This window comes from Chanodichthys erythropterus, chromosome 18 (genome assembly GCF_024489055.1).
Source record: "Chanodichthys erythropterus isolate Z2021 chromosome 18, ASM2448905v1, whole genome shotgun sequence".
Taxonomy (NCBI): Eukaryota; Metazoa; Chordata; class Actinopteri; order Cypriniformes; family Xenocyprididae; genus Chanodichthys; species Chanodichthys erythropterus.
The window spans coordinates 1,083,379-1,102,214 of NC_090238.1; the positions used below are offsets into that span (position 1 = coordinate 1,083,379).

Below are 18,836 nucleotides of genomic sequence, written 5' to 3' on the forward strand. Positions count from 1 at the left end.
AATAAATAAATATTTATAAGTGAGCACCACCTGCAGTCAGGCAGAAATGAGATATTGCTGATTGAGTAACATCTAAAATAGTGATTCAGTCATCCACAATTATCGAAAAATAATTCCTTATATCCTTTTTTTGCTTGCAGGCTGTGCTTGAGACCATTCGTAACCTCATGAACACGGAGTGTGTGGTTCCCGACTGGCTTCACGACATCATTCTGGGTTATGGAGACCCCGGAAGTGCCCATTACTCAAAGATGCCAAATCAGATTTCCTCCCTGGACTTCAACGACACCTTCCTGTCCATCGAGCACCTGAAGTCCTGTTTCCCCAATCACATGGTGAAGGTGACGGAGGAAGATCCTGCTCGACAGGTCCCGCCTTTCAGGTCAGAAATCTGCATTATTGGATAAACGCTGTGTGTGTTTTAGAGTTTGTTCTTTGCTTCTATTTGTATTTTTATTGTATGTATTTTTCATAGGCTACTTTTTAGAAGTAATTTTGATTACTTTTATTCAGCAAGGATACATCAAATGGATCAAAAAGTGACAGTAAAGACATTTATAATGTTTTAAAAGATTTCTATTTCATATAAATGGAACTTTCTATTCATGAAAGAATCCAGAAGAATATGTATCACAGTTTCCACAAAAACAATTACCCATTTTCAACATTGATGATAATCATAAACGTTTCTTGATCATCAAATCATCATATCAGAATGATTTCTGAAGGATCATGTGACATTGAAGACTGGAGTAATGATGCTGAAAATTTAGGAATAAATTACACTTTACTATATATATTTACATAGAAAACAGCTGATTTACATTGTAATAATATTTCACAATATTACTTTTGAATGGGAGTGTATGTGGACATGTTGTATAAGGTTTTGTCTCTTCTGTACCAGAATCCGATTCCCTGTGCAGAATGTGAAGGGTAAGAAGCGTAAAGCAAATGAGGAGGACACACAGGATGAGGAAGATCAGACGCTGGTGGTGGAGCCTCATGTGATTCCCAACAGGGGGCCATATCCCTACAACCAGCCCAAGCGGTATGTGGAGGTCACGCTCACAGTCACAGCCACTTTATCATGACCGGATCTGTCCGGCTCTTTCTTCAACACCTGGACAGTGTAATAACTGCCTGTATAACCATAATGCCTGTTATGGAAAGACTGACATTTGTGTCCACTTCAACAGAAACACCATCCAGTTTACACCAACCCAGATTGAAGCCATCCGTGCAGGGATGCAGCCAGGCCTTACTATGGTAAGAAATCTCCTGCTCTTTCATTTACCTCCTTATGAATTACACTACCAGTCAAGTGCTGGCAGTAATTAAGATTTTTAATAGTGTTGTCCCAATACTGGAATTTCTAACTTTGATACGATACCTTGAAAAAAAACGTTTTTGATACCATGGGGGAAAAATTGAATGGAAAAATGGAAAGCGCAGCTGCTGTCGGTGTATCGATACTGTGGAAAATGTGTATTGGAATCGTTTCAGATATTTCAGAATCAATACATATCAAAAATATGTATAAAAGATACGTCTCTTCTGCTCACCAAGGTTGCATTTATTTGATCAAATTACTAAATTATTTAATATTAAATGGTTAAATATTATGTGAATATATAGTAAAGTGTAATTTATTCCTGTGATCAAAGCTGAATTTTCAGCATCATTACTCCAGTCTTCAGTGTCACATGATCCTTCAGAAATCATTCTGATATGATGATTTGCTGCTCAAGAAACATTTATGATTATTATCAATGATGAAAAAAAGTTATTTAGTATTTTTGTGGAAACCATGATTACACTACCATTCAACAACAACAAAAAGAAATAACACTTTCATTTAGCAAGATTTCATTAAATCGATCAAAAGTGGCAGTCAAAACATTTATAATGTAAAATAATGCAAAAGATTTGTTTCAAATTAATGCAGTTCTTTTGAACTTTCTGCAAAAAAAGTTATAATAAATTGTAATATTATTTCACAATTTCACTGTTTTTACTGTATTTTTGATCAAGTAATGCAATCTTGATGAGCAGGAGAGACTCATTCAAAAACATTAATACATCATAATTATTCCAAACTTCTGACCGGTATTGTGCAGTATGATCCTCCCAGAAAGATATTAGTCTCTCGCTGCGGTTACCTGTATATCTATCAGATGTTTTGAATCTGTAATTGAAATGTCTGTCAGTCTCTTCCTGTGTGTGTATGTAAATGTTGTTAGGCTTTTAGTCTAAAACGTGCTGAAGTTAGAGAGGGTCAGCGAGGGAAGAAGAACGGTCAGCTCTGGCAGGGAAGGATCAGTAATCAGCAACAGTCTCTTATCAAATCATCTAAACGCTCTTTCCCTCGGCTGTAGGTTGTTGGTCCTCCCGGCACAGGAAAAACAGACGTGGCTGTTCAGATCATCTCCAACCTGTACCACAACTTCCCCGAGCAGAGGACGCTTATCGTCACACACTCCAATCAGGTACGTGACCAACACTGTCACCGAGGGAGTTCATCCTCATGTTCAAAGCTTAGCATTCAACCAAGATTAGGATTTCCTAACTCTCAACATCTATGAGTTGACATGAACATTTCTTTTCTGTTGTTTATGTATTTATTTTCTGGATATGTGTGTGTTTGTGTTGTTCAGGCTCTGAACCAGCTGTTTGAGAAGATTATGGCGTTAGACATCGATGAACGGCACCTTCTGCGTATGGGTCATGGAGAAGAAGAGCTAGAGACTGAGAAAGATTTCAGCAGGTGCAGATCTTACACACACACACACACACACACACACACACACACACACACACACACACACACACACACACACACACACACACACACACACACACTCTTAATGTTTGCCAAATCAGTTCAGATTTAGTGTCGGGTTATCACAAGGCATCAGTTGTCCCAGTTTTTTTGAACCATAAACTATGAAAGCATGTTGTTACTTTCAGAAGTCGAGGTCCTTTCCAATCCAAAAAGAGCTTTTAATTGCATTCTGTTGACATCAAATATCACTCACATTTGACCCATGAACTGACGAGTTTCTGAGGTAATAAGGAAAAAGCAGCAAAATAACATTGATAAAAGCAAAAAGTGCATGAAAATGTACGCTTTGAAGATACTGAAGAATCCTTATGTTAGAAACTGCGGCGCAAATATATTTTCAACAAGAATTTTCTGCATGCTGTGGTGAACCTGTGAGATTACACCGCGTTCCAAATTATTATGCAAGTGACGTATCAGTAAGATTTCTGTACAAAAAACATTCATATTTTAGTTTTTCTAAGAAAATGTTTGTTTGTTTATTTCTCCATGTCTTTTTAGATAACCGGGATCAATCTCAGACAAAATAATTTGCCAGGTCTATGGAAACCCTACTTAGAGGTTGTTCCACATTATTAAGCAAGTCACAGTTCTCATGCAATATGGAGAGGAAGAAAGATCTTTCTGAAGATGAAAAGCATGAAATGGTGCAATGTTGTGCAAAAGGCATGAAAACAACTAATATTGTGTGAAACTGAATGGAGATTATTGAATTATCATAAGATTTGTGAGTGATTTAGAGCACAGCAGAACTCGGTCAGATAAAGGCTTATTAATGAAAGTTCCTGTCAAAAAAATTGATTGTATTAAAAGGGCAGCTATAAAAAAGCCAGTGTTGAGCAGCAAACAGGTATTTGAAGCTGCTGGTGTCTCTGGAGTCTCAAGAAGCTCTCCATGCAGGCTGGCAGTTGTGCGTAAAGATGCATTTCAGCCACTCCAAACCAAACCTCACAAAGAGAAACATTTACAGTGGGTTTAGAAATACATGAAGACTCATTTTTAAATAGTTTTATTCACTGACTAATGCCGTACTACAATGGATGGTCTAAATTGATGGATTCCTGGATGGTTGGTGAATGGCCACCACGTTCCAATAAGACTGCGATGTCAGCAAGGAGCTGGCGGGTGATGATTTGGGCTGGAATACTGGGAAGTGAGATGGAGGGTATTAAAATGACTTTTGCAAGATATGTGGAGTTCATAACTGACCATTTTCAGCTATGGTATAAAAAGGAGGATAGTGCATAGTACAATGCACTATCCCATGCTGCAAAACACCACAGCAATAAAACTGTTAGAAAATGTATTTCTACACCCACTGTTAATGTTTCTCTTTGTGAGGTTTGGTTAATGGTGTCCAAATGCATCTTTACGCACAACTGCCAGCCTGCATGGAGAGCTTCTTGAGACTCCAGAGACACCAGCAGCTTCAAATACCTGTTTGCTGCTCAACACTGGCTTTTTTATAGCTGCCCTTTTAATACAATCAATTTTTTTGACAGGAACTTTCCTCAATAAGCCTTTATCTGACCGAGTTCTGCTGTGTTCTAAATCACTCACAAATCTTATGATAATTCAATAATCTCCATTCAGTTTCACACAATATTAGTTGTTTTCATGCCTTTTGCACAACATTGCACCATTTCATGCTTTTCATCTTCAGAAAGATCTTTCTTCCTCCCCTATTGCATGAGAACTGTGACTTGCTTAATAATGTGGAACGACCTCTAAGTAGGGTTTCCATAGATCTGGCAAATTATTTTGTCTGAGATTGATACCAGTTATCTAAAAAGACATGGAGAAATAAACAAACAAACATTTTCTTAGAAAAACTAGAATCTCTTTATTGTACTGAAATCTTACTGATTTGTCACTTGCATAATAATTTGGAACGCGGTGTAATCAATAAGCTTTGCAGAATGAGGAAATGCCTGTTTGTCACATCAGTGTCACAACATCCATGTCAGCACTTTAAAGCTAAGAGGATTGTACTTAACAAACATACTGCATGACTCCTGTAGTCTGAATCACAAATTAGTGTCTCCAGTGAATCCGTCAAAAGCTCTAACATGAGATATCAAGAACATTTTTGAACATAAGCAAAGGAGATATCAGAGGTGCTGCTTTCTAGTGAAAATGTTTGAACGTTAGACATGTGATATACCTTATACAGCATTAATGTTTTATCCTGAGTGCAGTCCAGACTCTTGTCTTTTCATTTCTACATGTACTAAAACTTGCAACTAAAAATAGACACGAGCATGTGTGTGAATAAAATAAAAGTCCCTGCAGGTCCTTGTAAAGTATATCAGTTTTATGAAATTTAAGGTAAAAAATACTCCTAAATATTTTAAATGGTGTAATAAAAGTCTTAATTTTCATTTTAAGAGGTCTTCAATTTGGGTATGTACAATAATACAGTGTAATGTGATTATTAAACTTTAAAAACATGCAGCTCTCCCATTTATTTAATTCAATCATAATATTTCTTTAAAGTAAAAATTATGAACACCGCACATTTATTTATCATTTTACTATTGATGAATGATGACAATGTACACTTTATGGTGTTTATATTGTAATATATTGTGGCTGGTTGTAAGAGGGCATGTTTTATCTCCCTCATCTTTTTGAATGAGCAGCTGGCATTAGTAAAGACATTTCAAAATAAGAGTCCTAGTGTATTTTCAGTACCATTTTATGCATTATATGATATGTTTTTGTTGTTTTTCCCCCTTTAGTATTATTTATTATTATTATTATTATTATTATTTTGGTTACACAATAAACTGTATCATTTAATTCAGTGTAATTCCTGTCTGGTCCGTCCAGTCACAGGAAGACTGAACTTTATTTAACACGCATTATTCAGTATATATACATTCTACTAATATTGGCACAATATTCTGTTTATAACAGTTATTTATAACTGTGTACAGTTTAAAGTAGTTCTATAAATAATTACGTAATTAAGTACGGTTTGAAGCAAAAATATTTTAAAAACCTAGTGTACATTTGGTATTCTAATTTTGCTTGCAATGTCTCCTTAAATCCTTTTATTTAAGAAAAAAACATTATTGATCAATTTTCATTGTACCCTTAAAGCTTCTAAATTTTTCAACTAAATTATTCAGCGTACTGTGGGAATGGTAAGCGTCCAGCCCTGTTCTTGTGTTGTGTCGAGTATTCAGTGTCCTCTCCTCTGTGTCAGGTATGGGCGAGTCAACTATGTGCTGTCCCGCCGTCTGGAGCTCCTGCGAGAGGTGGCGCGTCTGCAGGAGAGTCTGGATGTGCCCGGTGATGTGTCCTACACATGTGAGACCGCCGGACACTTCTACCTCTACCAGGTACCCATCACTCCCCTCTACATCATCTGCTTCCTTTTGACTCGACTAACTAGCATTGGAAGTAATAGTAGTAGTGTTAATCAGATTGTGCAGTCATAGTTTTGATGATCTGTTGTGAAAGAGAGGTGATTTTACTTCTTAACTTGTGTTAATAACCACAAATTGGGTATTTAGCTGTCTCACATTTGTTAAGAAAAAGGTGGATAAGATGGTATAAAATAGTATAAGATCTTCTAGACCTGGCAAAGACTTGTAAATATAATCAAATCTTTGAATTCACATGAATATACATTTTCTTACATATACATTTTTGTAGTTAGGGTTAGCTCTAACGCATCTTATCAGGTAGAAAAAAACCCCAAAAAACCTTATCCTTACATTTTGAAAACAAAACTAGGGCTAGAAGGCCTTTGAATATCGTTGTATGTGATGGGGGTCCTAGTCAAGAAGCACTGATGTGTAAATCTAGGCAGGCCTGCTTTCATTTGTGTTCATCTTATCTCTCTCTGTGGTTCGATCCATCACGCTGTGGTCGGTAGATTCATATCAGAGCCCCGGGGGATCTGTACGGGCCATTAGCTCCGATCCCAGAGATTAGTGTGGCGCGTGATGCACTAATTAAGTGTGGATTGTGACAAGGCTGTCTGTCCAGTGATGCGCTGTTAATGAAATCCTCAGGCGCTGATCTTATCTGTCTGTCTCTCGTGTCGTAGGTCATGTCTCGTTGGGAGGAATACATGAGTAAAGTGAAGCCAAAGCCCAGCCGGGAGGTGCAGGTGGAGGACGTGGCGTCGCACTTCCCCTTCCATAAGTACTTCTCCAACGCGCCTCAGCCAGTGTTCAAGGGCCAGTCTTACCAGGAGGACATGGACATCGCTGAGGGCTGCTACCGCCACATCCGCAAGATCTTCACCCAGCTGGAGGTAGGGCTGGACTAGAGCTGAAATTATATTATTAATTATGTTTATATACTTGCCCCACGATTTGATTAGATTTGATTACGATTCAGAGGGTAGCTTCAGTTCTTTTATTAGTAATAATTGTTATATTAATAATCACAATCATTGTTTTTGTTATTTTGTCTTTATTATTAAAAAGAACAAAGATGCAAATAACAAACAGTAGAACAAATACAATATAAGAAACAAATTAAATTAGCAGTGCTTTACTTTTTTCATTTGACATCTATTTAACAGAAGCATTCAAATAAGAAATAATACAGAAATTTTGAATAGCTTATCAGTTTCAAATAAATTATTATTAAAGCTACAAAAGTTATTCAGTCAATGTCAGCGATTAATTCCCTCCACTGTCATATTGAGTTCTCTTTTGCGCTTGAATGGACAAAAACACACTTGGCAAAATAATGCCAGTAGGATAATTGGCAAAATATCCTAGTAAGCAGTAGGGATGTAAATCGGACAGTTCATCACGATACGATATGATATCGATTCTGTCAGCCGATACCTCAAAAAATTCCACGATACGATTACATTTCGATTCGATTCAGGGCTATATCGATCGATTTATCAATATTTAGATACTATGTGCCAGGTTTATACGACGAGTTATATTTTTATTAACTCACAACCACAACCAAAATTGATAACATGAACTATTTTATTAATCTCTTTTATTATTATTATTATTATTATTATTACACACCCAAAATTAGTTTTTTTAAATAAATACAAATAAATGACTCACAAAATCACATAAAATAAATCAGGCACGCAGACTGTATGGTGAGAAAACCAAAATGCGTGCTTTGGCGGAAATGCGGACGTTACATGAGGTTGTGGAGGGTGTCAAAATAAAGGTACCTCCATATTGATATTATAAATGTGGCATCGATGCATCGTATCGTTAGACGTTTGATCGATGCATCGATCCATATCGATGTATCATTACACCCCTAGTAAGGAGTAAGCACACTCTTAAATGACTTAAAAGTGTTTAATGAATATAAAGATTTGTTAGGAAATCAGATGTGTGTCAGATCTGTGTCATGTGCTTCAGCTCTTAAAGGTCCCGTTCTTCGTGATCCCATGTTTCAAACTTTAGTTAGTGTGTATTGTTGTTGTTAGAGTATAAATAAAATCTGTAAAATGTTAAAGCTCAAAGTTCAATGCCAAGCGAGATATTTTATTTAACAGAAGTCGCCTACATCAAACGGCCAGTTTGGACTACATCCCTCTACTTCCTTCTTTAATGACGTCACTAAAACCGTTTTTTGACTAACCTCCGCCCACAAGAATACACAAAAAAGGGGGTGTGGTCAAGTTGCGCTCCCACGGAGAAGAGCAAGAGTTGCGTTTGTAGAGTGTGATTGTCGCCATGTCGTCGAAGCGGTGTTATTTTCATCCTGCAGTCCAATCACCTTTGTTTGGCCTTCCCAGGGGTTAACCAATGGTTACAATTTATGTTTAACTCGGTTCCCGAAAATTATAATTGTGGTATCCTTACTGCAATAGTTAATGTTGGACTGCAGTGCACATAATGGCCACAAGAGGGGACTATGTTTATGTATATGTCTGTTTTCCGTATGAGGTACTCGTCTGAGTGAGTGCTAACGTCGCTGCTTGTGGAGATTAAAGAGTTCAGTCTCTCGGGAACTATTGTCTTTTGTGTTCATTCGGCACAACACCACAATAATCTGCTGTCGAATCACAACACAGGAACCGCTGGCACAATCAGAACTCGTTACGTATTTCTGAAGGAGGGACTTCATAGAACAAGGAAGTCATCAGCCCGTTTTTATGACAGTGGAAACAGCGGTATACAGATAAGTCAATTATGTGAAAAATACTGTGTTTTTACACGCGAAACATGAACACATGTTATATTGCACACTATAAACACAATCAAAGCTTCAAAAAAACTCGAAAAACGGGACCTTTAAAATGACAGCAGCCTAATAAACCTGCTGCTGTCTGTCATTAATGTTCATCAAACAACAAAAGACAAGGTGAAAACTAGAGATGCACCAATTGCAATTTTCTTGGCCGATTCCGATTTCCGATTTTTTTGTTAGTGAGATCGGCTGATTCCGATTTTTGATTCCGAACTATAATTGACAACATATACAAACAAAAATCTACTTTTCTTCAATGCAAAGTTATATTTTCATTTAAAAAAAAAAAAACCCAAAAAAACAAGTAAAAGTCCGTAATAAAATATAAACAGCTCAAATAAATGCAATAGAATAAAGAGAGCTATGGAACTAAGTTTTTCAAGTTAACTGGGTTTTTATTCAGGTAAGAAATACTACAGAAATTAAAGTAATCAAATGTAAAATGACACACATTCAGTGTTATTTTGCATTGGTTACCTTAATTTCTGTAGTCTTTATTGTAAATAATTCTTACCATTAAAGTGATAAAACGTATTCAGTCAAGATCAGAGAGATTTTCTTTGTCTTTTGTTCTTTGATTAACATGACAGACTGCAGCAGGAATATTGGACTGCTGTCCCTTTAAGAGTTTATGAACGGTGTTCAACGGACCCAATACTGGTAAACACAACATGGATTCACTTTCTTAGCTTTTTAATGATTCTAAACTGACTGTGTTTATCTGAATACTTGCCAAGATTGCCTGTGCTGCTGGTTTTGACATACTTTTGTATGTATTTGACAGTTTGAGCGCATTATGCTACTTGTTTTGGTACTTGTGAGTCTGTTTGGCTTCTGTCTCTGTTTGAGACTGAGCGTGGCTTGTTCGCTTCACTAATATAGATCAGTGGTGCATGTGCTTTCGGTGTGAGTGCGAAACCTGCGGGAAATTTATACGCAATAAGCACTATTTAACCGGAGCAGAAGAGAGCGAGAACGTGCATTTGACGTTATTGCCTGTGCCGCTGGTACCAAAAAAGATCGGCTCGGAATCGGTAAGAAGTGAGACTGATCGGCCGATCACCGATCCGGGCCGATCATGAGGAAAAGCGGCCGATTCCGATCCCTGGCCGATCAATCGGTGCATCTCTAGAGAAAATCACTCACTGCTCTTGACTGAATAACTTTTGTAGCTTTAATAAGGATTTATCTATATTTAATTCATAGTTTGTGCAGTGTTTGATTATGCATTTTCTGTATATTTACCTGTTAGTTCTACCTGAAAATCTTAAAACACTGTTTAAAAGGTTACATGGGTCTAAAACAATGAAAATAAGAACTTTTTTGTGCCTTTTAGCAGGGCAGGTAAATCTCTGAAAACTCTGGGGGAAAAAACCCTCAGTGTTGAGCCCTGATATATTAAAAAGGTACAGCTAAACGTGACATTTATTACACAGGGTTTATGTGTAGATTGATATTTATTTTTAAAGCCTGTTAAATGTTCAAACTGATAGATTTCAATGCTGAATGGCTATAATTAATGGAGAAAAATAAATCCATTTAATAGAGACATCAGTATCAGTGACACTGGCCTTCATTCATAGTGCTGAGGAAAAAGATGCCATTAAACAAATATTTAAATATACTGTCTACATTAACTTGGAGATTCAAGGTATTGCAATATAAAATATTAAAAACTTTAATGTTAGGTGTGATTTAATTACAATTAAGTAAAAATTAGTGATTGTTTTTTTTTGTTTTTGTTTTTTCAAATGATTAACATTATTAAATGCAAGAATGTGTCAGACTGCTGGCATTAAGTCTGATCCATTTTGCAGCTTATTCTGGCAAAGATCTGAGCACAGCGACAGTGTGTTTTGTTTTTAAGTGCCTTTTAGATAAGGGGCGGTTTGTCTGAAGTAGATAATATATAATAGTACAATGAAAAAGACAGTGGGGGGTAAATCATTTATTATATAAATCAAAATTAATGTAGTTTCAAGCAGCAATTACAGGGAAATGCACAACAGCAGATCTGTTATAAGTAAATTCAATACACTGCATCCCTGATGATAATTTAACAAAAAAAAAAAAAAAAAATGGAATTGAATTGAAAAACGTGTAATGTTATTCCTCATTACTTTTGCCAAATTGACATGGTATTGTCAGGGAACGTTTCCATGCAGAGTTCCACATAATTATGCTGAAGCGAGATCCTTTAGTGACTTGTCATCAAATTTTGACAGTTGGGTATATCAACACTTTATCTAAAAATCACTTTTGACCAGCATAGCCTGAAGATAATCTGACCCACATTTGGAGAAGATCCGATAAACGCTGCTGGAGAAGTTTGCTTTTGGTTTGGTGAAATTCAAAATGGCGTACGCAATGGGTTCATTGTGCTGATCGTTGAAACACAGGAAACCAGGCTAATAACAATAGGCTTCAGATGAGCCATGGTGCCATCACTTTCATCACAATACACCAGTGCATTTGTGTAACACAATTCAAAATAGAGGACCTATTATGCCCCTTTACAAACTCTTGATGTTGTTTTTGTGCTCTGCTACTCTATTCTCCTCATATTCTCATTGTTGCAGCTCCTCTCTTCCCAGTCTGTCAGTAACGCTCTGTTTAGTTCCTGTCTCTATGGAGCCCCTCCTTCTGAAAAGCACAATGTGCTCTGATTGGTCGGCTGGAGCAGTGTGTTGTGATTGGTCATTAGGGAAATGTCCCGCCCCTTACCATAACCGCCAGTTTCAACACACTACTAACTAACTCAACCAGGCCCCGCCCCTTTATTCTGCGCATGAATTATTTAAATGAGGAATATTGTGAAGAAACTCAAGATGGAGTTCAGAAACACTGACACTGATATAGAGAAGAACTCTTCATGCTCAAACAGCAACATCACACACTAAAGACAGATGAAGATGAGAAAGAAGCGTATTAGGTGCTCTTTAAATACATAGTTTGCTTTGAACAGAGTGTGGTGTGAGCTCAAGGTTTGTTCGTCCATCAATAATGATCTCCCTCCCCTCCTTTAAGGCCCATTATTCTGGGACGCCCCCTTCTTTGATGTTGATTTCTCATCCTTTCATCCTTTGTGTTCATCTGCTGACAACAAAGACACGTTCCTGTAATAAAGTTGTGCGTCACAGCCACAATGCTGCTGTGCGTGTGTGTGTGTGTGTGTGTGTGTGTGTGTGTGTGTGTGTGGGCATCACTGTCCCTCGGCCGTCACCGCCGAAGACTCAGGGTTAAAACATGGCCTCATCAATATTGAATGCTTTGATGGGTTTAATATTAATGCAGAAGTGCATCAAATATTCATTTCCCAATGGACACAGTCCTGAAAATATCCAGCTGGGTTAACCTCTCTTCACTGCACTGATCTGAGCCACTATCGAACACAAACCGATACTCAGTATCTGAGTGTGAGAAGAAACCAAAGATGCCGTTTATAACAAATGACAGGAAGTAGAAAGAAACACAATCTCCTCGGCTGATGTTTAAACACCTTGTGAAATTAATAGTCATTTAAAATATCGTGGTGAATCTTACATGTTAATAGAGTTGGCTGTATTATATTGGATATACACATTTCTAAGACCTGGAAATTATCAAATTATAAAATTGAGCATTTAAATATCATCTTTCTGAGACATATTTTTGCCATATATTGATATGTATATGCATTTTATGTAAGTACCTGCTGTACTGTTATAAAGATCTCACTGATTTAAAGCATCTGCACCAAATTGCAAGTTTTCACTGAGTTTGAACCTCAAAATAAAATTGAGCTTCATATTCTCACTATATCAGACTATATGTGCCATAAAAGCCTGGTGTATTAAATATGATACACGATACTCAACAAAAAACACATTTCGTCTAAAGGTTCAGTCTGTGCATGTGCTCTAGGATTGGTATATACTTGGTATATTAAGTGATTTTTGTGTGATTCGAGTAAAACGCGCCACACGTCTAACAGTGTTTGTGTGTGGTTTTAGCACTGAGGTGTTCATCAAGGCATCTTCTCTCCTGCAGGAGTTCAGGGCGTTTGAGCTGTTGCGCAGCGGGCTGGACCGATCCAAATACCTGCTGGTGAAAGAGGCCAAGATCATCGCCATGACCTGCACACACGCCGCCCTCAAACGCCATGACCTGGTGGAGCTGGGCTTCAAGGTATCAGTGGGATGCCATTCACTCGCAGATTAGTTAGACCAGTTTTAAAACGTTTCAAGACATTTTTGATTGGGTGACATCAAGCATAAACAATGCTGCATTTGACAAAGACATGATCAATAAAGGAAGCATGAACAGTCATCATCAGCAGACAAATGTTTCCAATTTATCTCTAGCTTTTATCACTTCACTATTATTGTAAAATTTGTTGGAAAAAAACATGTCCAAACATTTGACTTAGTGCATATGTCACTAACAATGTGAATTGGTGTTGTGAAGCAGTTCTTTAATATGATCTGAATTAGCTGATATACTAAAGTGAATCAGAAAGTCTGACCGACTTGATCTTTCTCTAGTATGATAATATCCTGATGGAGGAGGCAGCTCAAATCCTGGAGATTGAGACCTTCATCCCTCTACTGCTACAGGTACAACTCTCTTCATAGTTTACTCTCTCTCTCTCTCTCTCTCTCTCTCGCTCGCTTATTATATTGTTATATAATTTTCAGATTAAAGGAACCTTCATTTCAAGCAAACGGCCATTGTAGTAAATTAAATTCTGAATGTTTAATGCAAATTTATTTTATATTATATTATATATTATATTATATTATATTATATTATATTATATTATATTATATTATATTATATTATATTATATTATATTATATTATATTATATTATATTATATTATATTATATTATATAGGGATGCCAAACTCTTAAAGTGACGGCAGCCTAATAAACCAGTTGCTGTGATGATGTCTGTCATTAATGTTCATCAAAGAACAAAGATAACGGAGAAAATTGTTGCTTTAAATAAGGATTAGTCTATTTTTAATTTATAATTTATGCATTGAAGACTGTAAAGTGTTTGATAACTCTTTTCAATTTCTGTTTATTTCCTTCCTGTTAGACATATTATAATGGGTTTATGTGAAGATTGTTTTAAGTTCACTTAAATTAAATGTTATTATTTTAAAGTCTAATAAATGTTGAAATTGATAGCTTTCGGTTATACTGTAATGTTGAATGTCTATAAATAATGTTTAAATGGATCCATCAGTGATACTGGCCTTCATTCATAAAAAGATGACATTAAAAAAGTAAAATATACTGTCTTAAGTTGCTTCTGCATTAATTTGGAGAGTAACTGTAAAATTATTACAATTTGAAAATATTCCAATGTATTAGATCTGAGGAAGCTTCATTTCAACCAAACAGACATTGTTGCCATTTAAGTTCTAAATGTTTAAAGTGCCCCCCCTTTTATTAAATTTTAAAGGTTTCTAATTGTGTGAGGTTTACATGCATGTAAAGTCAAAAAACACTTAAATATTCTCATAATATACATTGAACATCAGCTCATTTCTCAAACAGACTGAAAATGGTTTGCTGAACTTTGAAGATTCAGTCTTTCCACTCTGCTCTGTTTGGTCAGACGGCTCAATCTGTTGTGAATGGTCGACCGCTTACAGCGCATGTCGGAAACGAAACGCCTATTACTATATCTGAGTTTCAGGTCTGGAGGCTTCAGTAATTCCAGTCTCACTTCCTGCTGATCCTACGTAACAATGCTACAGATTGGCTTTGTTTCATGCAATATTCAAAAAAACATAATACAGACACTTTAATGCAAAAAATAAATATAGAAAACATGTAGTTAAAAATAATCAAGACATGTTTTCCACAATAATTTTCATTAAAAATTAAACATTTCTGTCTTTGTGTTGCACAGAACCCGGAGGACGGCTACAGTCGACTCAAACGCTGGATTATGATTGGTGATCATCATCAGCTGCCTCCTGTCATTAAGAACATGGCCTTTCAGAAATATTCCAACATGGAGCAGTCGCTTTTCACCCGCTTTGTGCGTCTGGGTGTCCCCACCGTAGACCTGGACGCCCAGGGCAGAGCTCGAGCCAGGTCAGTCCGCATGTCAGACTTGAAAGCTGCTTTTAGAACGTACCCATGTGACGCCACTGTTGGTTTGTTTAGTGTGAAACTAAACAAACTATTTAGTTAACATGAACTAATAATGAACTGCGATTATAAAGCTTTTATTAATCTTTGTCAATTTCAGCATTTACTAATACATTATTAAAAGCTTGTTAACATTAGTTAATGCACTGTGAACTAACATGAACAAACAACGAACAACTGTATTCTCATTAACTAACGATAACAAAGATTAGAAAATACAGTAACACATGCATTGCTCATGGTTAGTTCATGTTAGTTAATACATTAACTAATGAACCTTAATGTAAAGTGTTACCATTATAATAGTATATAAATAAAATATATAAAATCTATATATATATATATATATATATATATATATGTGTGTGTGTATATAGAATATATATATATATATGAAACTAGTACTTATTGTTACTAGTAGGATTTTGATAATATTCTCTCTACTCATCCGCCATTTTTTTTTTTTTTTTTTTGTTAGACTGCAGATGATCCCAGATGATGCACTGCGACAAGCTCAAATTATAAATGATATATTTTTTTCCATTAAAACTTGGAATCCAAAGCACATAATCTTAGAAGGCAGCATGATGTTGTCTACTTTAGCATCAGAGGCACAGCTACGATGCTTTAACATGCTGCTTAGTTGAATGCTCACTGCTGTGTCCTCAGATACACTTGTTCATCTGAAGTGTCCTACTTTGACTCTCTCTCTCTCTCTGTGTGTGTCTCTGGCAGTCTGTGTAACCTGTATAACTGGCGCTATAAGCAGCTGGGGAACCTCCCTCATGTTCAGCTCCAGCCAGAGTTCCAGGCGCCGAACCCCGGCTTCACCTACGACTTCCAGCTCATTAATGTGGAGGACTTCAACGGTGTGGGTGAATCAGAACCCAACCCGTACTTTTATCAGGTGAGCGTGAACACGTGCTCATTTATATGACGTACACATCGATCGCTAGAGTCTGAACCATCATAAACTCGCGTCATTTCCCGCACGTCTCCAAAATCATCGTTCATTCCGTGGAGGAAGTGGACATTTTTTAAATAAAATAACAGGATAATTTCATAGTTTAAATTGAAAGTAGTATGCGCACACCCAAACATCATTTAAGCAGGTGTTCGATCAAAAGAACTGCTATCTCTGCTCCCAAAGAAGTTTAATAAAATATATTGAATGTAATTAAATTCATTAAACTTCTATGGGAGCAGAAATAGCAGTGTGATATTTCAGCTAATTTCATAGCTAGCATTTTATCTCTCTTATATACAAATAAATAATAATTTCACACTTTTTTTTCATCATTTGGAAATGACACAATAAAAAAAAGTTCTGTTCAGTTAAATAATATTTAACTTTATTTAATACATTTCATTAGATATTTAATTGGAACACTTTACTCGAAGCCTTTAAATGTAAAGCATTATAAAATTTTTAATGCATTAATTATGCCTTGTAATGCACCTTTATGATCTCATGAATAATTCAGTATTTAAACAGTTGTAATACTTGTCTTTTTATTGTTACACCTTTAGAAAGTATAATGCATTAAAACACATGATAAACAACCAATTTCAGATGTAACAAGGATCTGGATATTATGCAACTTTGGTTACAATTGTTTATGAAAAGATATGACTCGTTATAACGTACATTATGAATACCTTTAATAATGCATTATACATCAAGGCTTTAATATTTCTTTTATGTTTAGTTAGCTCTTCTCTGCTATTATTGTTAAAACAACCATTTAAATGTTACCATTTCAACAATGAATTAAAGTAGAAAAGTAATTGGTGATGTGCACTTATGTTTAAATATTTTAAATTTAACAGTTTAAATATTTGTTTTTTTTTATTTGAGTGTTGATTATGAGTGTTTTGTTTTTTGGCTAACTTGCATTTTTTACAGAAACTTTAATTAGTTTCGGTAAATTCATTTCTGTCCATCACTTGTAATTTCTTAATGTAACTTAATGTAAAATTGATATTCACACCATAACTATTGAAATGGTTTGTTTTCACTCATTTGGATCATTAGATTATTTGATAATGTAACACTTTTATGATGGATTTTCTAAATTTACAATTGACAGTTTGTGTTTGGAACAAGAGGAAAAAACAACATATATAGATTAAAGGCAGAAATAGCAAATGTTTAATTGAAGCCATGGAATAAAGTTTCAGTATGACCTTTATGTACCAAAAAAGCTGAAATCTAAAAAAAAAAAAAATCAACCCCTGGGAGATAAAAGTGCATGTAGTTAATGAAACACCCACTTATGTTAATGTGCAAGGTGAGGAAGGACACTAGGCATGACTTTCATGACATGGATTTTTTTAGCGTATCCTGGCAGATTTGTGTTGAAGCTCATTGTTCCTAAGTGACGACCGTACGGCATGTGGTGTGTGAGTCACATGAGTCCGGCTATGTGCCCCTGCTACTGTTTACTAGGGTCCTGAAGGGAATTGTCCTCATTACAGTATCCATGCCAACACACACACACATACGCACAGCTCTAATGGGCCGTATGAATTAGCCTCTCACAGAGCAATAGGAAAGACATTGTTTGCGCAGTCAGTGCTTGCAGCCGCTGAAGAAGCATCTCTTATTAGTAAGTTTGTACCCTTATTAGTGTCCTACTGGAGCTGTTGCCGTCTCAGCAGTGGCCTGTTTGAGTTCAGAGCTGTTCCACTCGTCTGATATGCATGTGATGGGGGAAAAAAAGTAATTAGGATAAATTAGAATTTTTTTGATGGTCAAATTAGGTCAAGAGAATAGTTCAATTTAATGTCATTTTACTTTATTTTTAGTATTATTGATAAAAGATCATAATTGGAAATGTTTATTGGTAATTTCTCTATTAAAATTAAAATAATAAAAAATAAGACATGACATTATATAATGATCAACAGATTTTTTATTAGTTAACCTGTGAAGAAAAAATTAGAAACTGTATTTACTGCAAGCACTGTTTTGGGTTTTCCAGTTTTAGTATTCCTGTAGTCACATGATATTCTTTTTCTTCTCGTAATTTTTTATAAAGTGAGCATTTTTGTCATGCAGTTGAATGCATTTCTATAAAATTCTCTGGTCAATCTTAGGCACTTCAGCTTCAGATAGTATAAATCCAAATAAGTTGGGCTAACTCAAAAGTTTTGAGTTTGTAGTACTCATGTATGTTAATTGCACCTAACTTGAAGTGCTCAGATAGCTAAGTTAGCTTCATTTTGATGGCAATCAACATAAAAGATTTAATTCTTAAGTTCTTGCAAATCAAATGAGTTATTTACTTCACTGTAATCCCTAATACAACTCAAAGTTGAATGAGAATTTTTAAGTTATGAAACTCAAAGTTTAAGTAAGATTTTTTTTATTTTGTACTCATACATTTTTATTGTTTTTAACTTGAAATATTTGAGTACACTGATTTATACATTTAACTTAAGAATTCCATGTTCAGCGGAATAACTAATGGAATATTGTTAAATTCTCTGATAATCAGGTGACCAGATTGCGATTTGCAAAACAGAATACAAACCTGTCAAAGCTTAAATTTACGGCCTCGCGTACCTCTCTCATCCGGCACGAACCAAAATTTTTGCATGACTGAGATGTCACATTTAATTGCTAACCTATTAGCCTATTT

The 18,836-nt window shown here is 35.8% G+C and overlaps 1 protein-coding gene across 1 annotated transcript in view; it reads left to right on the top strand.

The window, feature by feature from the left end:
- aqr (aquarius intron-binding spliceosomal factor) overlaps nucleotides 1-18,836 on the top strand; it is a 48,947-nt gene that overhangs the window by 17,565 nt on the left and 12,546 nt on the right. Inside the window, exons 20-30 of the mRNA XM_067367926.1 lie at nucleotides 141-382; nucleotides 908-1,051; nucleotides 1,200-1,269; nucleotides 2,379-2,489; nucleotides 2,658-2,767; nucleotides 6,054-6,189; nucleotides 6,903-7,112; nucleotides 13,073-13,210; nucleotides 13,567-13,638; nucleotides 14,948-15,135; nucleotides 15,928-16,099. Coding sequence (XP_067224027.1) covers nucleotides 141-382; nucleotides 908-1,051; nucleotides 1,200-1,269; nucleotides 2,379-2,489; nucleotides 2,658-2,767; nucleotides 6,054-6,189; nucleotides 6,903-7,112; nucleotides 13,073-13,210; nucleotides 13,567-13,638; nucleotides 14,948-15,135; nucleotides 15,928-16,099 — 1,593 coding nt within the window. The remainder of the gene's footprint in view (nucleotides 1-140; nucleotides 383-907; nucleotides 1,052-1,199; nucleotides 1,270-2,378; nucleotides 2,490-2,657; nucleotides 2,768-6,053; nucleotides 6,190-6,902; nucleotides 7,113-13,072; nucleotides 13,211-13,566; nucleotides 13,639-14,947; nucleotides 15,136-15,927; nucleotides 16,100-18,836) is intronic.